Source organism: Rhopalosiphum maidis, chromosome 2 (genome assembly GCF_003676215.2).
Source record: "Rhopalosiphum maidis isolate BTI-1 chromosome 2, ASM367621v3, whole genome shotgun sequence".
Taxonomy (NCBI): Eukaryota; Metazoa; Arthropoda; class Insecta; order Hemiptera; family Aphididae; genus Rhopalosiphum; species Rhopalosiphum maidis.
Window position 1 is genome coordinate 3511135 of NC_040878.1, and position 23347 is coordinate 3534481.

A 23347-nucleotide genomic window follows, 5' to 3' on the forward strand; every position below is an offset into this window, starting at 1 on the left:
AATTTGGTGAATACGTTTAGTATAAATGTATAAATAGAGGCAGAAATTTTATAGCTCTCATATTTATTATTATTTTTTATTTATTTGTTGTCCCCGTTATCAAACGAGGAAAAGTATAATAAATTCGTCTCCGCGTACCGTACGCAATATTATATTAATATTCCATTTATTAAATTGCAACCGAATCGCAGTGCACGATATATAGGATATTCGGCTGCAGCATGTATACATATCGCGCACTAGCGCCACCATGTATATGCGATACAGAGGCATTGAATAAAAAATGTCCCTCGATAAATGTGAAAAGGAAAAAAAGACCTTAAGGAAAAAGTCAGTTTATGTATATATGCGCGCACGCGCATGTGTGTATGTGTATGTGTGAAGAAACACGCCAAAACAGAAAGAAAGAAAAATGGTATCGCTTAAAGCCTCGCGGCCTCGCGTAATAAGCGCGAAAAAGTGGCACGGGTGAATGTGCAAAGGAGTAACAGTTGGAGGGGTCGTGGGGAGAAACCATGTCGGGACACGTCGAGGGAGTGGAATAATAACAAATGGCGGACTACGTCTTATTGTACGTAATTTTGCGTGCGCCAGTTTTATTTTTCTTATGGTAAAAAAGTAAAACTTACGTACAGAAAGAGAAAAAAAGATATCGAATAAATAACCTAGTAGAAGCTTTTTTTATTTATCTCTCTGTTACTCTTTCTCTCGTCATCTCTCTCTCTCTCTCTCTCTCTGTTTCTTTTTTCATTGTTCAATCGAACTTGTTTGTTCATTTTAGTTTGAACTATACTGCTACTGGACAAGACTGCTTTTTTCCTTCCCCCCCGCTCATTCACATCACCCCCCCCCCCTAACCGTTGTCGATTTGGTTGTTATACAAATGTCCCATTCTCTCTCTGTGAAGACGGGTGTTGGTGGAGGCTGTGTTTCCGAATAACTTATCAATGTCGACCCTCTAGAAACGACCTATGTATTATATATATAAATATATATATATATATGGTTAGATAACGGAAATCGTTGTTCTTTCTTTGGTGGGCCAAAAGATATCACTGGTGAGTGTGTGTATGTTGACGATTAGACCCTCAAGGCTGGGTTGTCTCGTGTAATGTTTTCGCCATACAAATGCGTCCCAGTCGTTCATACTTGGCCGACCGTCTCGTAAGATATTTATCTTCACGTCACTAAAACCTAACATATACATCTCAACCACGGCCAATATTGCTCGACTAAACATTTTGTATATATAAATTATAGAATCCGGTTTAATGTTGATCGCGGAAGGTTAGACTTTGTGATGACATCATAAAAGTAACAGTTTCTTAAATATTGCTGCGTACATATACATCTATTTTATTCATTTATATATTATATTAAAATATAAATAGTCATCATTAATATTTAATTTATACTAAGTGTTTTTCTAACTAAATGTTTTATCAGTTAAAAAAAAAATATCGTATTATACATTTTATTTTATTTTTTCTTACTGTTAAGGTTAAAATATAATAAAATAATAAATTAATTGAACTTATGTGTATGAGTAAATAGATTTTTTTCTTCTAAATTATGTGTATTTGACGTGTCAAATATGATACATAACTACATTATTTTGTCGAGACTGTACACTGCTATAGACTATAATAGATAACTATGATTTATCGTTATTGACATTTTCTATTCATCAAATTTGATTAATTACATATTTACAAACATTTGAGTAAATTATTAAAAATCATGAATTAAGAGGAGGGAAGTGCTCAAACAATAATATTATTGTGTATACAATATACAATTTAAAACTATTGTATGTATAATATAGTAACTAATATATTATATTATATTCCGTACTGATATTCCACATTCACCGTACAATGACCTTCTATCCTTCTATAATTTATATCATAATACCTTACTAATTATACATTCCTTTTAGAAAATCATGATAAATTGATGATTTTCGCTTAAATAAAATACACATAAATGTACGTATATACATAATTTCAATATCGTCTACGTAGTATAAAAATATTATAAAATAAATAAATAATTGGATCTATGTATTTATTATTATTATCTAGACTGTAAATTCAAACAATTTTCTTTATTTTCTAAGTAGGGGTTTTCTTTTAATGAAATATTCATTTTAAGAAGTTTTATTTCACAAAAATCTATGTTATATAACATTTGAACAACATTTTAAGTAAATAAAAGCATTGCTAATACAATATATATATATATATATTTATACCTATATTTATTTATAAATTTATTATGTAAACTTTTCTTGACGTTATTTCCCTATCACTTTGGACCACCATATGAAAAATTTTCACCTGGAAGAACATCGTATTTAACAGACTGAAATAACCTACTTAGAGTCAACATTAATCGGTTTAACTCGAAGAAATCTCTGTCTTGATAGTTTTTCGTAAGTTTTGAAGTGAAAATGAACGATATTATTTATTTATTATTATTATTATATTTTAATCTTGTAATAATAGCAAAGTTTGTCGTTGCTAAGTTCTCAAAAATAGAACACAATCGAAAATTATTATTTTAGGAATTAATAGACATACCTATTCTACTCATTCATGTTATATTATTATTGCATTATTGGCACTTTTTATTGACTATCGTCCTGGCAAATCAAAAAATCCATTTTATAAGTTTTAAGTTGCCATACAAAGAGACAAATAATAATCGTTCGACATTTTATGGTAGAAAATAAAAACAGTATACTGTAGCATGGCCCTTTGGTCACGTAATTCACGCCTTTGTTTTACAGTTTTTTTTTTTTTTTTAATAATAAAACCGACCAAGTCAGAAAGCGAAAAAGCTTTCTTTTTTACGACTCGAGCCCACCGGGTGTGACGACTACGACGACGACGTCGGCAGCAGCGATGACTACGACCGGCTTTTTGTTCAATTAACCCGACGGCGACCGTACCTCTGGGAGTTAATTATGAGGGTATATCACCGCGTGTCTCACCCACCCCTTAGACCCGTCGACCAACCGAAATCCACAACGTCGTCATTGCCCGTGGCCACACTCCAACTCGGACGTCTGCGTAACCGGAGCACGTACACACTCGAAGGCCAGTTTCCCGCAGCAGATGAATCCCTATTGGCTAAACAATTATTATTATTTATGTATATTTATGATATCTTACACCGATAATAAACGTGCCGTAGTACCTGCGGATACCGTGTATAACCGTGATTCCGGTAAGTCCTCGTCCACCGGTGTATGCTTTATAATATACAACGAGTTATGGTTGTTATTATTATTTTAACACCCATTTATTTTATTCTAAAGTCTGTTTTATTTTTTATTTGATCTACATTTACAACATTCAAATAGGATTTGACTTCATATTTCATGTAAAATAACTTTAATATTTGGGCGAAAATATTCTAATTCGTTGTATAAAATTAAAAACCTAACTGTTTTTTATAGATGGAAACGCATTGATACACTATAAAATATGTAATGGTTATATTTTAAATAATCTGTGTAAAGGTTTTATTTTTAAAGAACATTACCTACCAAAATATAAAAATTATCAGTTTATCTGAAATAAACTCGTAGTTAGAACTATGATTTATTCAAAAACATGATATAATTTTGAAAATGTTCTATTGGAATCAAAATAATAATCCTTTACAATGTAGAAATAAAATAAGATTAATAACGATTTGACTTCTCTATTATTACTTAATAATATAACATACATGAGTACCTACATGTTAGTCTCAGTTACAATTAATCTCTCAAGTCTTGCCGTTTATATGCATACTATAATAATATAATATATACAATACAATAGTATATTACAATGGACTTTGGGTATGTTTACTCTTGTTTTCGCTGAAACCGCTTGATATAATATTATCATTATTTACCTTCGCCGTCGCAGTTGATTTCGGTGGCCAAACGCCTTTTGCTGTATCTGTGTATAAAGATGTTTGCTTGCGTACAATTTATAATATATATATATATATACTGTATGCATAAATGTTATTCTCTAATCAAAATTCTATGTGGGATTTCAGTGACGGACTTACGGTTAAAGACGTGGCAGTAGCAAGCACGACAAACTATTGTTTGCCGTTAACACAATAATAATAATATATAGCTACCATATTATTATTGTTGTGTTCGCGTTATCATCTGGCAGGTCTGATTTGAGTTTTAACGGGGTGTGAAGAGATACTTCTCGCTTCTCGCTAAAATACGCATTGTTCGGACGGATTCGCCGTAATTGTTTTAATATAGTATATTCCTGCAGTTATACTGACAAAACGATAACGTTATTACCGAGCGAAAATTATAATATGCGTTCTATCTTTGACTTAATTTTGTTACTGTCAAAAAATAGAGATTTTTGTATTGTTTTGTATTATAATATAATACATATGAAACCAAATTTTGTTTTACTTTTAATTTTTAAGTCATCAAAATTAGATAGATCATCAGAATCACGTTTAACCACGCCGGTGGAATATTGTATGTGATTTATTTTCAAACTCAATTACTGAACGTAAATTACGATCACGTAGCTAAGTTTGAATTTATATACCAATAGGGAGGGAAATATATACGAATCGTGTAATAATTTTATTATTATTATTATGGTTTTTTAATGCGAAAATAGCGAAACTTAGTTTTGTCATTTCCCACGGAGCCGGTAACTTTCCGGGTCTTAGTCTTTTTCCGGAGCGGGAAAAAACAAAACTTTGTGGTCGTAAGACATTTGTATTCATACCATAAACAACAAATCGTTGCAATCACCTCGGCCGATTAATTACTGCCAGTGGCTGTAGCGAAGAACGCGCGCGCAACGACTAACAAACGACTGAAGCTCTAAAAATAAATCATCAAAGGGGAGAAATCGGTGGGGAATGGAAGTTGGCTGGAAAATGAAAAACGTTCATTATCGAGTTTTTAAGAGTTTTTTAATGAAAAATCTGACGCCGGCCGGTGGCAGTTGAATATTAGCGTCAATTTGCAATCATTTTTTTTTTTCTTCTCCATCAGTCATTTTTTTTTTTTTTTAATTATTAAAAAGTTTTCTCAATAATTATATATATTATCAACTGCTACGACGGGGTTGGGGTTAATAATTAATTAGAACCATCATGGTTTGTTATTGTCGTTGACTATTGCTTCTCTACAATGATCATAGACAAAACAAAGAAGATTCCATATTATTATTATTATTATTATAGCCATAGGTCATCAGATTATTATAGTGTACACATTTAAAATTAATATAAAATGTATGAGTAAAAGTGATCTCAACTCATATGAGTTAAACAAATAAAATATTTGTTTGTATTAGGCTTAATTTTAAGTTTTTAATCGATTACTTTAATTTGTAGTGCTCTATAAACGCCGGTGTGCAATGAACTGACACGAATGACGATGTAATGAATAAAAATATGTAGTATTGAGTATAACCATGGTAGCTAGAGCTGGTAATAGTGTAAGCAGTAATACCTCTGTCAAGACTTGACATTTATTTATTACTTGGTTTTTTTTTTAAAATGTGTCAACATATTGCATGTTTTTACAAGTTTGTTATGGTTATGATTAAAATAACAAATTTTATTAAACGCCTCATAAACACGCGACGTATTACTATAGTTACACGGTTTATCCACTAACGAAACGCTAAAATATAATATAATAATTATAATATTTCGTCGACGGATGGCGATTCCTATACGGCAGTGTAGTATATCATATTATACTCACTAAGTTACAGCGGGAAGAGCTTCCCGTGTATAACTATACGGCAGTGAATTCAAAAGAAACCTTCCCCCCTCCCGCCCGTCTCATCTTAACTATCGGTATAGAAAGATGATATTCTTGGTGACGAGATAGAGAAACGTTTTTGCTCGCACGATCGAATTCTTGTGTGAAAATCCGGATCCGCTTACGTATACAATATATGAGCGGAGCGAGTTAACACGCACGCACGCGCGCTACACATCCATATCTATCTATAGATATAAATCCACGCTGCGATTGTGAGAGCTATCAATTTTGGCAGTGTCCCGACGAGAGCAGTCGTAGGTATATGGCTTCGGGGTGTAAAGTATAATAATATAGTCCCACGCGTTCTTTCACTCACTCGCTCTATGTATATATATATATGTGTGTGTGTGTGTATATAATATAAAGTCTCTTTCCCTGTGTGTCTCTCTGGACACGCTGAAACACTTTACGGGGTTAAACCACCGTAAGGGGATAATTTTTTTTCTCTTTATCCGTACGTTTTCTTCCGTCCTCGATTCTAACAATCGATACTGCTTGCCACACCTCACCCGACTACGGCATGGAAACCATTATATAGATTATACGTATTATATAAATATATAGGACCGTACCGCCGAGTCCTTTGAAGTCAACAAAGACGACATTTTCTACAACCACAGGATCGTTATTTTCATCTAGCACACACGCTCGCCCGCTCTTTCCAGTGCTTCCTCAGCGCCGCTGCTCGTATTTTATTAAGCAATAACTTTTTTCCCTTCGACGTTTCTACCAGGAATTTACATCGCTTCTTGTTCGCGCTACTCGGGGTGTTATAGTGATGTATTCTTCGCAAATGACAAATTATATATATATATATATATATGTGTGTGTGTATTTACATTATATACAGAAACAACGCACCAATCCATTAAATTATAATCATACATAACATGCGTATGATATTATTATTGTTCTCGCGCGGCGATAAATTAATTAAAAATTAAAAACGTCACTTGCAAGCGTGTCTACATGTCTACGTCAGATGACCTCAATTATTATTATTATGCGGCGTCTATAGATGTCATTTCAGAACGAATAAAATTAATACAGTCAAGTCGCGTCATCACCGTTTTAATAATAAATATTATTTCACGTCGATAATAATATATAGTTTTACTATAATTATTTACTGTATTGTACAATTGTGCTATTATAAATATTATATAGTTTCAGCATACTAATATAATAATAATATACTAGTAAGACTCGCAGGCAGATATGATGCTATATTGCCTATTCACAGCGCCGTGTTATAAATGATAGCACTCTCGGCAACGTCAAAGTATTATATTCTCTATCACTCTGTCTCAGACTATCTCACCCACTCTATCTGTTTCTCCGCACACATATACATAAATCACTAATGCTATCTCTCGTGTAACCTTTATATCCAAAAGACTTAGTAAAACGTTCGTATTCGTTAGTCTATGCTTGACGTTATTTGCTATTTACTAGTATTTACACGTTGGATTAATATATTTACACTTCACTCGTTGACGGTCCCTGTGAGAAATGTGAATATTATAATTATTGCGATCGTGTACGAATTGGTATTGTTCAGTCGTGACATCAGTCGTAAATACTACGACCGCGTTACAAATTTAATGGCTTTTAGAAATGTTTTTTTATTTCACAAACGTTCAATTCATATAAATACGAGTTATTTGCGAATACTGCAATTTTAAACTAGCAGCAAAATGAGTTAAAATAAATAGCAATAATTTTTATTGAATTATTTTAACAGAATCCCGCTGATTCGTTACATTAAATACATGAAATATATTTAAGCAAATGTTATGACACCTTAGTTCGACATACGTGTTCTATGACCATATACTATAAATCAGATGAGTTACAATAAGAATATAGTTATTACATATTACGTCCTGATGCTACAGAAAACAAGGCTACGTGACAATATATAAATTCAGATCAAATATGATTATTATTAGTATTATCATTATATATATATATACTCAGCGATACTGGATTAAACTTAAAACAGCGAATGGTCACTATAAGACTACTGCTCCGGTATCAGTTGTTGTAGTCAGATTATTTATTTCGTTTGTGTGTTGTTCGTTACGTCGACATATCAGATGGAAGCTTTCTTTAGTAATAATTTGTTATTAATCGTTTAATTTTTCACGCGACAAAACAGCTATACTAGGCGCTATAATTCACGCAGTTTTGAAACCTATGGTCTGTAATAAATTATAAGACAAGCCGTTTATGTATACAACTTTTCTTAGCTTGGACTTGAGAATAGTGCTTTTTTTTCTCACTCGAAAACACTCGCCTTTCAATTGAAATTCGCTCCAACTTTCTCTGTAGCAGTACACGCGCACAAACAGACATATACACAAACGCGTGCGCGTGCATAAATGTATGCGCACGGACGGCTGCGATACCAAATAGAATACAAACATTTTACGTTTATAATATACATATATAAATACGCACGTGTATGCTAAAAACGTCGTGCGCATAATAAAGACTACGGGCAAATAAAAAAAAAATAAATAAGCAACGACTATTAGACGACTTATACCCGAGTCTTAAAAGACTACTTTGTATGCACCACTCGCGATTGTTTTGCACTGAGACACTGATGAATTATAAACGAGTATCGTTGCAGTGAGTAGGAAAAAACAACTACAACGCTTGTCGTCGGAAATCGTAACCTTTCTTTCTATACCCCTCTCCCCACTCCGACATAACACATTCATAACAGCGTTTAGCGACTTTTATTCTCCCGGTTAAATCTGTCAAATCTGTCTTTGTACAACATACTGTACCACAACGTCATCCGTCACTACTAAACTACACAAGTCCATTAGCATTTAATCACTATACCTAAGGATAATACATTTGTTTTTAATAATTTAAAATTCGATTTATATTGCGCGCTTTTCGCGACCGTAATAATATTGTTATTAACTGCGACATTTGCTTTGATATGTTACAGAATTTGGAATCGCAGGAGAAAAAACACATGATGCACAAGGACACCCTGAGCCGAGAGCATAGATATCTGCGGCGGAGACTAGACCAGTTGACCACCACATTAAATGTGAACAAACGCCGATCTGTTTCCGAATCCAGTAGCTATACGACCGCATCTGGTGCATCGACATCGTCGTCCGCATGCAGCACGTCTTCGTCGCCATCTATATCTGAATCCGGTATGTCACCATATATTTTAATAAAATAATAATATTATAAACGCTTTCAACGATAATGGTTAACGACATTCGTACTATGAAGTGAAATTGGAGAATTGTGGGGAAAGAGTGGATTGATTTTCGTCTTGATGACCATCGCGTCGCGCACACTCGAATGTTTGTTTTTCAACTCGGGGGAGTTTTTGAAGGGGGAAGGTACCGCGAGAAAGGACAAACTAATCTCCGAATTAGTGCCAAGTGTTTATAACACCTATACTACTCAACCCGTAATTATGTATTACCATTTCCGCACCAATGGACGGACAACCGCATGTACTAATAACAAAACTCAAGTGTTGTGCTTAAAAGCATTATTTAAAAGTTTTTTCTACCGATTTCCCTAATATTTACATAATTCATAAGCAGCTCGTAATACCCACATGTACGCCGTATATAGTGCTCTGCAATACTTACAAACAACTCGTATATAGTCTTACATATCAATCGATTTGTACAGCCCTTAAAATTAATGGAATAATGTTTTATACATATTATATTACTTATCTATAGCTTAAATTGATTAATAATATTATAAAAAAATAAATGCTTAGAAAATAATAAAATATAATATATTTATACACTACAAGGTGTAACAGAAAAACTTAACAAAAAAAAATGTAAAATTAATACAAATGAAACGTATAAAAAAAATAAGAAAATTATATGGATAAGAAATAATTTAAGATTAACTCTTGTCTAAAAATTTCCGAGAATATTTTTTTTTTAAATGTATTACGTTTTGAAGTAATATATTCCAAAAAAAATAATTAAAATATTAAAAAATATAGAACTCAAATTAAATTATCATTAAATTGTTTCTAAAAATTCGATTAACAAATTGGCTATTTTTAATTTTTCACAGTAAATGTAATCCGATTTTTATGTTATTTGCCTATTAAAAAATAAAATAAAATGTTATTTTACTTGTCTTGTAGCGTAAGCGTCTGTAAATGATGTGAAAAACATTGATTGAAATAATTTTTTTTTCATTTATCAGATCTTTCAGTTACACGTACACATTGTAATTGTCGTTTAAAATTTTAATTTAATTATACCAATAAATATAATTTATTACTCAACGTAGTATTGTATAAGTATATAATATAACGTATTATATAACGTCCGTAGTTAATTCTAGCCATATGATTTTCAGGAATTCAATACTTTGCTTTAAAATATCAAATAGAAAAACCTATTGAATATAGTAATTAAAAACCTCCGGAAGGAACCATGAAATTGGTTAGTGGTAGCACTTCAAACCGATATCATTCTGATAACATATAGCTAGACATACTATCACAGCGTGTCACGCACCTCACATAATATTATACCGCACGCAGGAATATTTACACGTCTTAAAAATATTATATCGCACGTTTAAGATAACGGTTTTCAATTAAAAATAAACATTAGGGGTCAACACTGTGTCGTGTATATATAGTATACGCTTAGTGAGAGTCGTATACACAATACACGCATATATATATATAATATATAAATTTCTCCTTTCCACACACTGTGTGCATGCAAGACCGCCGGCAGAGCCATTATTCGCAATACTTTTAGTGAATAACCGTGTACTTCACGTACCTAGACCGTGATGTACATTATATTCATATTATAAACCGTGCATGTCCTCAAATGACGGATTCAAAATCAATTCCGATTATAATATAATTAAATTATTATAAGTAGCTGTCAGGTACATTTAGTGTTTTGTATTTCTGATCAGTGGACCAGAATGGGTATGAGTTGACGTGTTTTTAAACGAATTTTTTTTTAAGCTGATGGAACAACAAATTATCGTTGGTTGATTGTGACAAATGATTGACAAATTTTGATCAATCCAAGTAGTATATATATAATATTATAAACATAGCATCGCACGAGATTAAATTTTAAATTATATATTATGTACAAATCCTATGTCGATATGAGTGATTATGTGTATGCAGACTGAATTAATTTGTGATAGCCGTCGAATCGAAACACAAGTTCGTCTCTATTACATAATATATTATTATATTATATTTATACGATACGAATTTCATGGTTAAGGCCGATTTTAATGATTTCTCCAACCTGGGTGTGAACACCACACTGATAATATGATCGTTTTAACCGTATTAAAACATTTGCTCCCTAAATTAATCGCATGAAACCCTTCAACGCGCGATTGTTAGGCGACGGAATGTGTTTTAATCGAATTATATTATATTATACATATATATATATATATATATAATACAATAATACGTATCTACCGAAATTGTTATTTGACATTCAGAGGCTACGCCAGTTACTATATTTAATGTAGTTATAATAATAGAGAACGATATTTTATCATCAGTGCGTTTATTTAAAAAAATTACAATTTTACATACCAAGTTACTATAGCCCGCTTAGTACCTACTGATATCGTTATTGTATTTTATCATAGCGTTGTATTTTTACTTTTTTTTTTTTATATAGCAACGTTACACTAAACGATTATCATAATTTTTTCAAGAAAGAGTTCCTGAGTTTGACATTAGATTTGATTTTGATAGTATTGTTTTAAATGACATTCACACATAATATAATCGTCTCTTTCCAAAGTAATTTCCAGAAATTTTCGTTAGTAATCACTAGTCGAACAACTTGCTTGAAAAATGAAAACATTATTTGTATATATGTTTTCTAGTCAGAATACGAATACCAAATAAGAACTATAAGAATTTTTATTGCGAACAAATGAACAAAAAAAAAACTCGAATTAAAACGTACAGACGTAGAAAAAGAAGGAGACACTTCGTACCTCGTTAGTCGGCATTCCTCATTAGTTAGGACCAGCTTTTTATCCGTCCTTCCACGCTGTTGTTCTGCAGGATGACGCCTGCATCAGTTGGGTGGCAGCAATGGCGGCAGACGCATATTCAACTCGTTTAAATTAACTAATTTCTCCGCAATAAATTGTTTTTCAAGTGAATATCTTAGACCCGGGGCGTTCAAAGGCCACAGGGTCACGTCTTTGCGCCTTTTGCTCTCGTTAATTTCATTAATAAACTCAGCAAATAATGCTCTTGGATGGTTTTTCTTCTTTGCGGACTCAGGCTGACAGAAACGAAATTAAAAGGCCGGAGGATTGATGAGACCGCCAATTTTTTCACTTCCGCAGCTCCATCTCTCCCTCCTCCCTCCTCTGATCATATTCTCCTCACCCACGGTACCATTGTATATGATGGCGGGAAGAGTACGTCATTAAACTCAGCTTAAAGGTTTTCGCAGAAAAAAGACAATTCTCGTAATTATAAGCCATTCTTCATAAGGGACTTGAACAACATATTATAATATTATTATAGAAACGAAAATTAATTTCATAATTGCACTACGACTAAAGTAAGGCCCCCAGCTGGTTATAATTTATGATAATATAATAATAATAATTATAAATATTATAATGCGATATTGGATAAGACCTAATTCATCTAATTGTATGCATATAGTATTCCAGTTGTTCTGTTGTCTACGCTTTGAATTTCAATTTTCTGACGAAAATGGGCTACGTGTGCTGTACATTCGGTAAAAACCTTTAAACACATTTTTATTTTTGAAAAAATTTATATTATTGGTACCGTATTAAATTATAATTTCCATTTCATTTTATATAGAGGTACATACAACATGTATAGTTACATAATATATATGTTGTTTGACTATTTTCTACCGTCATGTTCGTTATAATACATACATGGCATAATAGAAATGTTATTGTTGGGGTCCTACATAAGAACTGACAACTCAGTCAAAATGCATGGAAATATATAAAAAAAAATCCCCTTTTGTTGAATCTCAGTTATCACTGTGATCGCATGATTATAAACACTTATTATAATATTATGATATAATAATAATGTATAAACAACAGCCTACCACGGAAAGATACAAAACCACCGTCGTCAATAATCTCGTGTATATCGGGTGAATCTTATTATCATAAACCCGGGGTTATTTTATAATTTTTATATTTTACCGCAAAACAATAATAAAAAAAATGTAGAATACAATGCCGTAAAATCGTATAATATATCGCATTAATCAAGATGAAAAAAAAAATCATCCCATATAATATATTATTATATTTAGGTGAGATATTTTCGAGAAAACATTTTCGACGCATTTTATGACTTCCGTGATGGCAGTGGGAGTGGTTCGGACGGATATAATGACGTATTAGAGAGCTGGTAAAGTAGAAAGAGAAAGAGTGATCGAGATAGAAGACCCCTCGCGATTTACCGCGTTATTAGTTTTGAGCCCTCTGGACGCAGATAAAGAAAATTCGACGAAAAGAAAAACAAGACGAGAAAACGCGCGGCAGGTGAAGGATAGGTGGTGGTCGCGGTGGCATCTCGTTTTCGACGCGAATTTCATCAATATATATATACGTTTTTTTCCGCGCGCTCAATTTTCCGTTCCATTAACCGGTCGAATGGGTCTGCGGACGGAAATACGTCCGTCGTCGTCGGTTTGAATCGTTCCCGAGTAATTTGGACGGTATAACCGCGCACACTGCCGCTTCGTAAAATATCCCCTCGCGCCGCCGTCACCACCACTACACCATAAAATACCCCCGCATCACACATTCACGCTAACACCACTACCCCGACGAGGAAATAAGAAAAGTTTTAGTGCTGCGGTGACCCTAATCCCATGTCCATACATAATATAACTATATATACATGTATAATAAACATACTCGTATATGTGATGCGTCCGTGTGTCTATGCACAATGCATATGGTTTAATAGTTGCACCGTGTTATGATCGCCTTGCCACGTTTATTATATAACATGTTTTGTTGTTGTCCGGAATATTGCCCGAAGTAACATCGTGGTAAACAATGTCCGAAGATAAAACTAATGATGATCGTGATTGAAACGTTCAATAAAATTCTGCTATGCTATCGTTTACCAGATGATTATCACCTCTGTTATTCCGCTATACAATGATCCTTCCAATTAAATTTGTTTATTATTTTTATTTTATTATTGACTCGATATAATAATATCATAATTAATTGTATATTATAAACAACAATTTTTCAATTTTTTAATACGGAACTATAAAATAATATCGTGGTTTTTACATTAAACAAACATGATATATAATAACAATATGAAATTATAGATTTTATTTCATGTTTGTTTTTTTAGTAGAAATATTTCAAGCACTGAAATCATAAGTTATAAATTGTTTTTATACTTCAGTATTCTCTTTCAACCGGTACTCAACAAAATTTTTAGAGACTAATGCACGCGTTTGTGTCTGGAGATTTAACATAACGTCTAAATAAACATATTATAACATGCATCTTTTCTAAAAACTATTAAAACCGCATTATTTAATTTTCAACACAGTCGAGGAAAAACAACGAATAGACTTATATTTATATTCACATGCGTTATAGTATTATTCATTCTGCCAGAGAGACAAAATCAAAATGTGCGATGACGTGGTTTCACCCGTCCTTGCACCACGTGCCATAGCTCGTTAGGAAAAACTACTACGCCAAAAATAACAATATATACATCTATATATATACATTCGGGGCATTAATATTTAGAAAGCATCGTGTATATAATAATATATAACATTATATATTGTATTATACGCGTTTCGACATAAATCGTAAAATCCGAAGAAATACGTTTTGGCGCGTCGCACCTCCCACCGGAAAACCGTGAGACGCGGTGCGGGGTTGGTTATGTGCTGCGGAAAGCGGTGGCGTGTGTGGGCAAACACAGAGAATCCACCGACGACGGATGGCGGTGTTGGTGGTAGCGGAAGACGGGAAAAAATAAAACACCGGGATAAATCAAAACCGGTGCTGGTAAAGCGACCAGCGGAGGGAGAGGGGTTTTTGCGCGCCGGAAATCAAAACGGGCCTTATAACGACGACTACGACGGTGGCGGCAACGACGACGACGACAGTAGCAGCGGCGTTAGTGGTTTGGTCCCTGTGTAATTTATAGCGTTTAAAAACTATGCGCATTATTTACGGAACCCACCCCGAAATGAATTTCGCCACACGCGACTATGTATATAATACATTTTTGCGTGTGTGTGTGTGTGTGTGCGTGTGTTTGTTATGTGACGTTGCCACTTTTATTATATGTACATGTACGATGTATATATACATACACTGCTGCTGCAGTCGTCATCGTCATTATTATTATTATATTTTTCTCGCTCCCTAACCGCCGCCGCACTGTTGGGTATATGATTTACGACGGATCGGCAACGTTGCCGATCCTCCGTGCGCGTTAATAATTCACCACCACCATCACCTCTAACCTCCTCTCCCTTACCACACCGACGTGTTTACAGTGTACTCTATATACACGATTAAACATGCTCGCGCGTGCGCATTACATAATACACGTAGTTGTACCATAACGGACGAGACAGACACGGCGGTAGAGTGATATAGGAAAGGTGAGAAGGATCGAGACGGACGAATAGACTTAGACTCCGGACTATAGGTAAGCGTACAAATGAGGATGTGAATGTGGCGGCAAGTAGAAAGGATTGAACATCGGACGGCGACCACCGGGTGACCCAAACGAATGCAATTAATACCGACGAGAAGAGATTTATTCTCTCGAGGACGACGACGACGACACCCATTGCATCGGTAATAAATCAACGTCTCTCCGCCTAGTCTTACACCCGTATTCTCGATCGTTAGTTAGTCCTTTTAACCAATAAATCGTCCAGAACTCAACTCTTCTCTCGTTGTTTCGGTTGCGATGTCGTACGCCGTCGTCGCTAGCAGTTTGTTTCTAACACTCTGCCCTATATCGTATTATATATTAATGGTTATCCGCTAAGATGACCACCCGTAAGTAAGGTCCCTCGTCCAGGTAACAAGTTGTGGGGAGGAAGGATAGTCGCCTAAACTTATTCGGAACAATATATAGGTTATCTGACTGTGCTCGGTCCCTCCTATAAATATATATGATTCACAGTAGTCGATTTTTCTTTTCTATAGTCTTTTATTGTAATAAATGATACCTGTGTACTAAAACTGTATTATAACATTTATAATTGTAAAGTTAAACGCAATATTCTTTATTTTTGTTCTAAATTACCGATCATAATATATATTTTCATACTTATTTTGTTTTGTATTTTCAAGTTTATAGTTAAAATTTATAAGCAACTTTATTTTTTCAATTATTATTATGTTATTAAAAGTTTAACTTAACGTAAATATAATTATGCTCGCATATAACAAGTTAAAAGTTTGATATTTTAAGAGTATAAAGATTGATGAGAAAATAGCGTAGGTATTGGAAAGTATAATTATTTGCGTTACAGTAAACCGAGAACGCGGGTGCATAAGAAACAGAATATTATGTTCCGACAACTGATATTTATAGGTTCCTAGTTAAGGATATCATCCAGATGTATTGTTTTTATACTAAAACAGTGATTTACCAATTTTACAGTGTAATATATATGACTATGAATCCAAACATCGACTCGTATATTATTGACACAATTATTTTTTCATAGAATATGAACTCTTACTTACTATATTATATTATTATAATATACGCGTACTTCTGTCCAGTGAAACTTATATTATTGTGATACCCCTTTCCAACTATTAAAAACTTACTAGAGAAAAACAATATAATATAAAATAATATGAATGTAAATGCTGTATAGAAAATAATTATTAACATTCTCCCCGTCCAACCTCTATTCGTTGTAAACGTTTTAATACCGTTAAAGTATAATCATTACTATTTACTGTATACATTTTATGTTAAATTAAGTATATAGAAATAGAAATAAATAATAATATTTTAATTTTTTAATTTATGTTTTGTTCAACAGACGAAGTGGACGTGACCGGATGGGTGAGCGACACGGGCAGCGTACAATCTGGGTCCAGCGACAGCGGCGTTGCACTCTCTACTTGCCGCATCACATTATCCGAAATGGTCTTTTAGACGTGAGTACAATATATTTTTATATTATAACCGTTTTATCGCTGCGATTTATTTGGAATATCACGGTTATTGTGAAACAATATTTTCATTACAAAATCACATTAAAAACCTTCGCGATACGCCCCATAATATGTGCAAGTACTGTTGAAGACAATAATATTCTACGAGTTGCGCGCTAAAATGGTATGGCGAATATATAAGTGACCACTGGACTGACTCGGCAAAATAGAATTAATGACATAAAACGCTCCAATACACGTCTTATATTATTTTTTCGACCATAAAAAACGATTAGTAATTATTATGTCTTAAAAAACATATTAAAATTATTTTATTCTAACTATGTAATTAATTTAAATTATTAACTTATTTCACTATACCCAGCACAATAACTAATATCTATACATTATCAATCAACGAGCAATGTTTCTTATTGTATCGCGTTTGGGTAATGTATTCGACAAGTCAGTTCACTGAGGCTCTGTTTCGAACATAATTTATCTGCATTTAGACCGATATGCGACTTATCGTTTGCGATATCTTTCACTGTGAAACTCTTCTGCGTCACATTGGCCGGGTCACCACGGTCGAAGATAACTTTATTATATTGTAAAATAAAAAAAATTCAACTATATCATAGTTATATTGACGTTTCGGTGATATTATTTTGTTTAGAAATAAATATGATGACCAAGACACGAGGAAGACGACGACGAATACGACGGCGAGGATGAAGAAAAAAAAATAATATATTAATGAAAAAAAAACTATAATTAAAAAAAAAAATGTATGAAATAATATTTTAATTTATAAAACATATTTATATGTATATACACGTTAAAATTGTATACATGATATACGTATATATATATATGTGTGTGTGTGTGTGTGCGTTTGTGTATGTGTGTATATATATATATATATTAATACATATTATTTGTGAAACGTGTGGTGTATCAACACCTCGAGAAAAGGCGCTTTTGACCGGAGGTTACTTAACCACCAACGGACGCGATACGATTACACGCTGACCGATTGGACGACTACTATAATACAACAATTACATTTTTTTTATTATTATTATTTTATTCAATCATTATCTCTCTTTCCCAATCATTATTAATTCCTTCGTGCGTGTAACTCACGCGAGCCGCCGATTTCCGCGAAAAAAATTTAAATAAAAATATTATTTACTACTCAGCTCTAGTCACCAAATAATATTATATTATACAATTTTTTTTTTTTTAATTATTATTATTATTATTATTTTATTATTATTATTATTTATACATTGGTGATTGGCCAGAACTCTCGTGGGATAGGTGCAGATGATGGAAATGAATGATAATACAAATTATAAACGTAAACAATATAATATTATTATATATTATATGAATTTACATATATATATATATATATATACGTATAACAACACACATATACAACAACTTTTAACCCTTACGCAATTTTATCAGTATCTCATTATTCGTAATTATTGTATTATTTCTTTCTTACTATTAGTATAATATAAAATATTATATTTACAATATAGACGTACAATTTTTTTTCTGTTATTACAATAATGATTTGCGGTATAATATTAATGTTTTATTATTATGTATAATTATTAAATTATTTTAATATTTACGTAGAATATTGTTTGTAAACGGTCGACGGCCATACGCACCGTCTAAATATATATATATATATATATAATATATACTCACGTATAATTATATTTCTCATCGAACCAAAAAATAAACAGTCTCTCAATTTTTTTTTTTTTTTTTTTGGAATCAAAGTAGGTTTTCTTTTTCTTTTCGTTTTTTATAGCAGCGTGTACAACGACGTATATCTTCTGGTTGCGAATCGAATTTTTAGACGGAAACCGTTTATATATATATATATATATATATATATGTGTGTGTGTGTGTGTGTGTATATATAAATACATATTATGCGAGAATGATGATGACCAAACTCCCCTATTATAGATATATATTGTTATACAAGAGGGTTGGTTTTACGTAAGACTTGTTTTCTCAGACAATAATAGTGTTTTTTTTTTCAAAATCATTTGAAGTACTCATAATATAGTATTATATATTACCTAACTCTAAAAACATTTTTTGCAAAATCTATTACTATTTTACCATAGTGATGTCTTAGGTTTGTTAAATCCTTAGTTTTAATTACATATCCTGTAGAAAAATATAAAATATACGAATCAACATATAAATATCAAGTTTAGACAAGTGGTTTGATAGAATAACAGGGAATTCTACAGCAGCGAATTTATCCTCCACAACTCTAGTACCCCGCTCGTCTAAACTCACTTATGTGCGTTTGTAAGTAATAATAAAAAAATTAACTTCTCAATAAAAACGTAGTGTTGTAAGTACTTCGAATGTATAACATTTATTTTAAAAACACAAAAACTACAGATTATTGATCTTTATCTCATTTTCTTTGTCTCTCTCCCTCCGTCTATGTATGTATAGATATTGTTTGACTTTTTTAAATACACAATGCGTAAACCCTAATGTAAGGGGGGAGTGTAGTTAAAGGTTAACCCTCTGGGATGATAAAATGGATATACTGTTCACTCAGTGTCTTGATCTCACGCGTTTCCATTCCAATGCCATAGTTCTCTTTTTCAGAAATACGGAACACCTCCCCGGAGTCTACAATCGTCCGGCCTATGTGGTATATCTGTATTCCCGTATGTATATACAAATTGATAATGATATATACGATGGCGGCGCGTCGCTATTTTGAGAAAATATTCTTGTACAATACCTGTTCGAGGTACAGGTCGATAGGATAATGTATCTACACGCGGTGTCGTCGTGTGCCAGTATAGTACCTATTAAGCCAAACATAATATTCTATATTATTTAGAAACGTCGAGTCGGGCGCATCAATCATATTTTTCTCTGGGGATTTCACGTACACCGTATCGGAATGGATGTGTGCACGTGTGGAAGGAGGGGGGCTCTCTCGAAGGTAAACATTTAATGTGTAATTTATGATATTATATTTATATTTTTTTTTTTTTTAGAATTTCCTAAAAACATACGTATTATTTTAAATAGTTGCATATTATGTATAAAAAATATAATAAAACGTACCTTAATAAAATGGCCAGTATCTTTATTTTATTAATATAATATTATGATCTATACGTCCACGATTATATTATTGAATATAATTGTATCGTCGATTACTTTTGGTTTTGGAAAATATTTAATATATTCTAGAATATTATAATATTATACTTATAGTGTCAACCATGCGAAACGATTTTGAAAATATTTTGTATATAATATATACCCATTGTGTACCTATTTTATTTTATTTTATTTTTATTTACCCCAGAGCACTGGTGATCTTTATTAGCTTCTGAAATAATGTGAACTCAGCTGCTGTCGGTAAGATTACACGTGAAAAATATAATACTTCAAATTCTTAAAAAAAAAAAAAAAAATGATTATTTCTCATTTTCGTATTATAGTTAACAATAAAAACATTAGTTTAACGACATTTACATATTTACATATTTATATACATCGATTAGAATCACATTTCTTGTTTTACAGAGCAACACTTGTGAAATTTATTATTATCGGTCCTCAGATTTTTTTATGCACTATTATAATAAAAATAAAATTATGTAAATACGCTTTGAAAAATGGATAATTTATATTTAATATTCACCAAAAAAACAAAATTATTTTAACTCCTTTAAAAATTAACGAAAAAAAACTAAAATTAAAATTAAATTTATAAAAATAATAATGTCTATTATTTGTATGGCTTCTAAATTTTGCTTGGAGTTGTAACGTTCATTATTATGTCTACAACTACTATACTAATACAAAAAACAAAATTTATTATCTATTTTCTTAAAATTAAATTTTTACTTGAAAATATATGTACTTTTTAAGAAAGTACTTAAATGCTACCATTATGCGTTAAAAATATTTTTTATCAGAATATAGTAATCATGACATTATAATAATCTAGGTAACGTATATATTATTATATCGAAACAGGCTTTAAATGTACATAATATGCGCAATGTCCCGAGCATAGATTATTATTATTATTATATTGTTGTAGTAACTACGGTATATTAGGTATATTATACACAATATATACACACTATGAAATCGGTGATGTGTGACATAACGCTTGTCAAGGAGAGAAGTAAGAGAAATACACTCGTTCGGGTGAAAAATTGAAAACAATACAGGGTTTGAACATTTTTAATTTGTGATTTTATATTTTATTTCTGTGTCTTCTCTCCGCTTCTGTCAAATGTCTACAATAATGGTTATTACATATTATTATTCAAATTAAAAACAGGTGCAGTAAAGCGCTCAAATCGTAATAACAAGAGAAGGAATTATACAGAGTGATTCAACAATAAACCCTTAACTTTTCATTTAATGACAAATTTTGTTGACAGAATTTTAGAACTTTCAAGTATATTTTTATTTTATTAAGCTGGTGATTTTTTTAGAAACTGTTGATGCATTTTAATCAAAATTTAAAGGAATAGTTTTTGAGTTATTATACTTAAAGTACAAGAAATGATTATCTTGAATGACGGACTTATAAGATAAAAGGATTATGGTTTTAAAACGATATTTATTAAGAATAATCCATTAAAATGTTATAATTAAGTATAATATGTAGTATAACCTACACTAAATATAACATACATTTATTTAATAAGTAAAACTATAATTAAGGACTTTTATTCTTAACAGGTACATAATAAATATTAATAATTCAGAAGCTCTTTAAAAATGCAATTTAAATGCATCAAATTATTTAATAAAATCATCTATTTAACAATTTACAGTAGAAAAAAAAATGGTTCTTATTTGAAAAAGTAAATAGATTTTTCTACTACAGAACACACCTTAAATTGAAAAAAAAATCATAATGTTTGAAAATATAATAGTCTTCCACTATTTTTAAAGTTTTTAAAGACCAGGTTTTAATAATATATACAATATTAAAGGATAAGAAGGGAGTTAATACATTTGGTGAATCATCCTGTATAATTGCAAGATAATAAACAATACAACAGAACATTGTGTGCATAAAAATTAATTGGAATATAAGTAAACGTGTTCTAAGTTGACATCTAACTATTCTCTATTTAAATGATATTAAACATTACGTTGCATAACCCATCAGATAACTATACTATTTTGACAAGAAACAGATTGTTTTCAATGATAGTCTTGGAAATCGAGACCGATCAGAAACTTACGATCCTATATGATGGGCATTGGATGAGTCCATAAGTTAGGCCATATTTTATACTAATATTGTGCGTTGTCTTTAAACAAAGAAATTCACGTTACAATAATATGACACCACTCTAAAAACTATATAATACATTAAAACCAATAGCGAGTTCTAAAAACATAGATTGTGTCTTATCGGAATCGATAAAAACAAAAATTTAAAAATTTAAATAACCTTGCAGAGAACTCGTTTTACACTTGCTTTGAGTTATTCATTTTTCTATTTAGGATCACAAAAATGTGCCTAATATGGTATTGTATACTTACGTATATGTAATACGAGTACAAAAAAAATTATTTTTAAGCAAAATAGAAATGCATTTTATTATAATTTTTTTATGTACTTATAACACAATATTGTATAATTGATACATTTTTGGAAACAATCCAATTCATTTTCCTTTTAATTATTTTATAAGCTATTCAAAGTATCACGTCCTATGTATATTTATTGATTCATTCAAACATGTAAAGTTGTCTGCGAAACCGACAGTATCTTATATAATTTACATCAGCTATGGGTATGTCATAGACATGAAAATACTACTAAAAAAATTTCTACGACCAAACGTCCAAACGTCTTTCATTCGATATAATATTTTTTCACGTGTAAACCAATTTTCCACATGATCGATGTAAAAATTAATGAGAAACGAAAATAGACGGAATAGCTTTTTTTTTATTACATTGTGCCATGGTGGAATAGGCGAAGAAGGCGCAACCAATGAGACATTGAAAGTGGTGTCAGATCTCACAAAAAATAGTGTAGGTAATTTAATTCTGCCACATGCGCGTATATAATGAGAGGTCTTGTATTTCACTTGTGTGTGAGGTTCTGCGTATGAATAAAAACATCAAGACTCTGACCGCTAAATCGATTTTGAGATGTACCCTGCACCCAAAATTCATTTTCAACTGTTCACAATTCACGAGACCCACGCATAATATATATATATAGAGAGAGAGAGACTT

The 23347-nt window shown here is 31.8% G+C and overlaps 1 protein-coding gene across 2 annotated transcripts in view; it reads left to right on the top strand.

The window, feature by feature from the left end:
• LOC113554122 (max dimerization protein 1-like) overlaps positions 1 to 18827 on the top strand; it is a 170227-nt gene extending 151400 nt beyond the window's left edge. For both annotated transcript variants that reach the window (XM_026957826.1, XM_026957827.1), the window contains 3 exons: positions 8796 to 9012; positions 16936 to 17053; positions 17727 to 18827. In XM_026957826.1, the coding sequence (XP_026813627.1) occupies positions 8796 to 9012; positions 16936 to 17051 (333 nt within the window). In that variant the 3' untranslated portion in view covers positions 17052 to 17053; positions 17727 to 18827. The remainder of the gene's footprint in view (positions 1 to 8795; positions 9013 to 16935; positions 17054 to 17726) is intronic.
• Positions 18828 to 23347: the final 4520 nt, after the last annotated feature.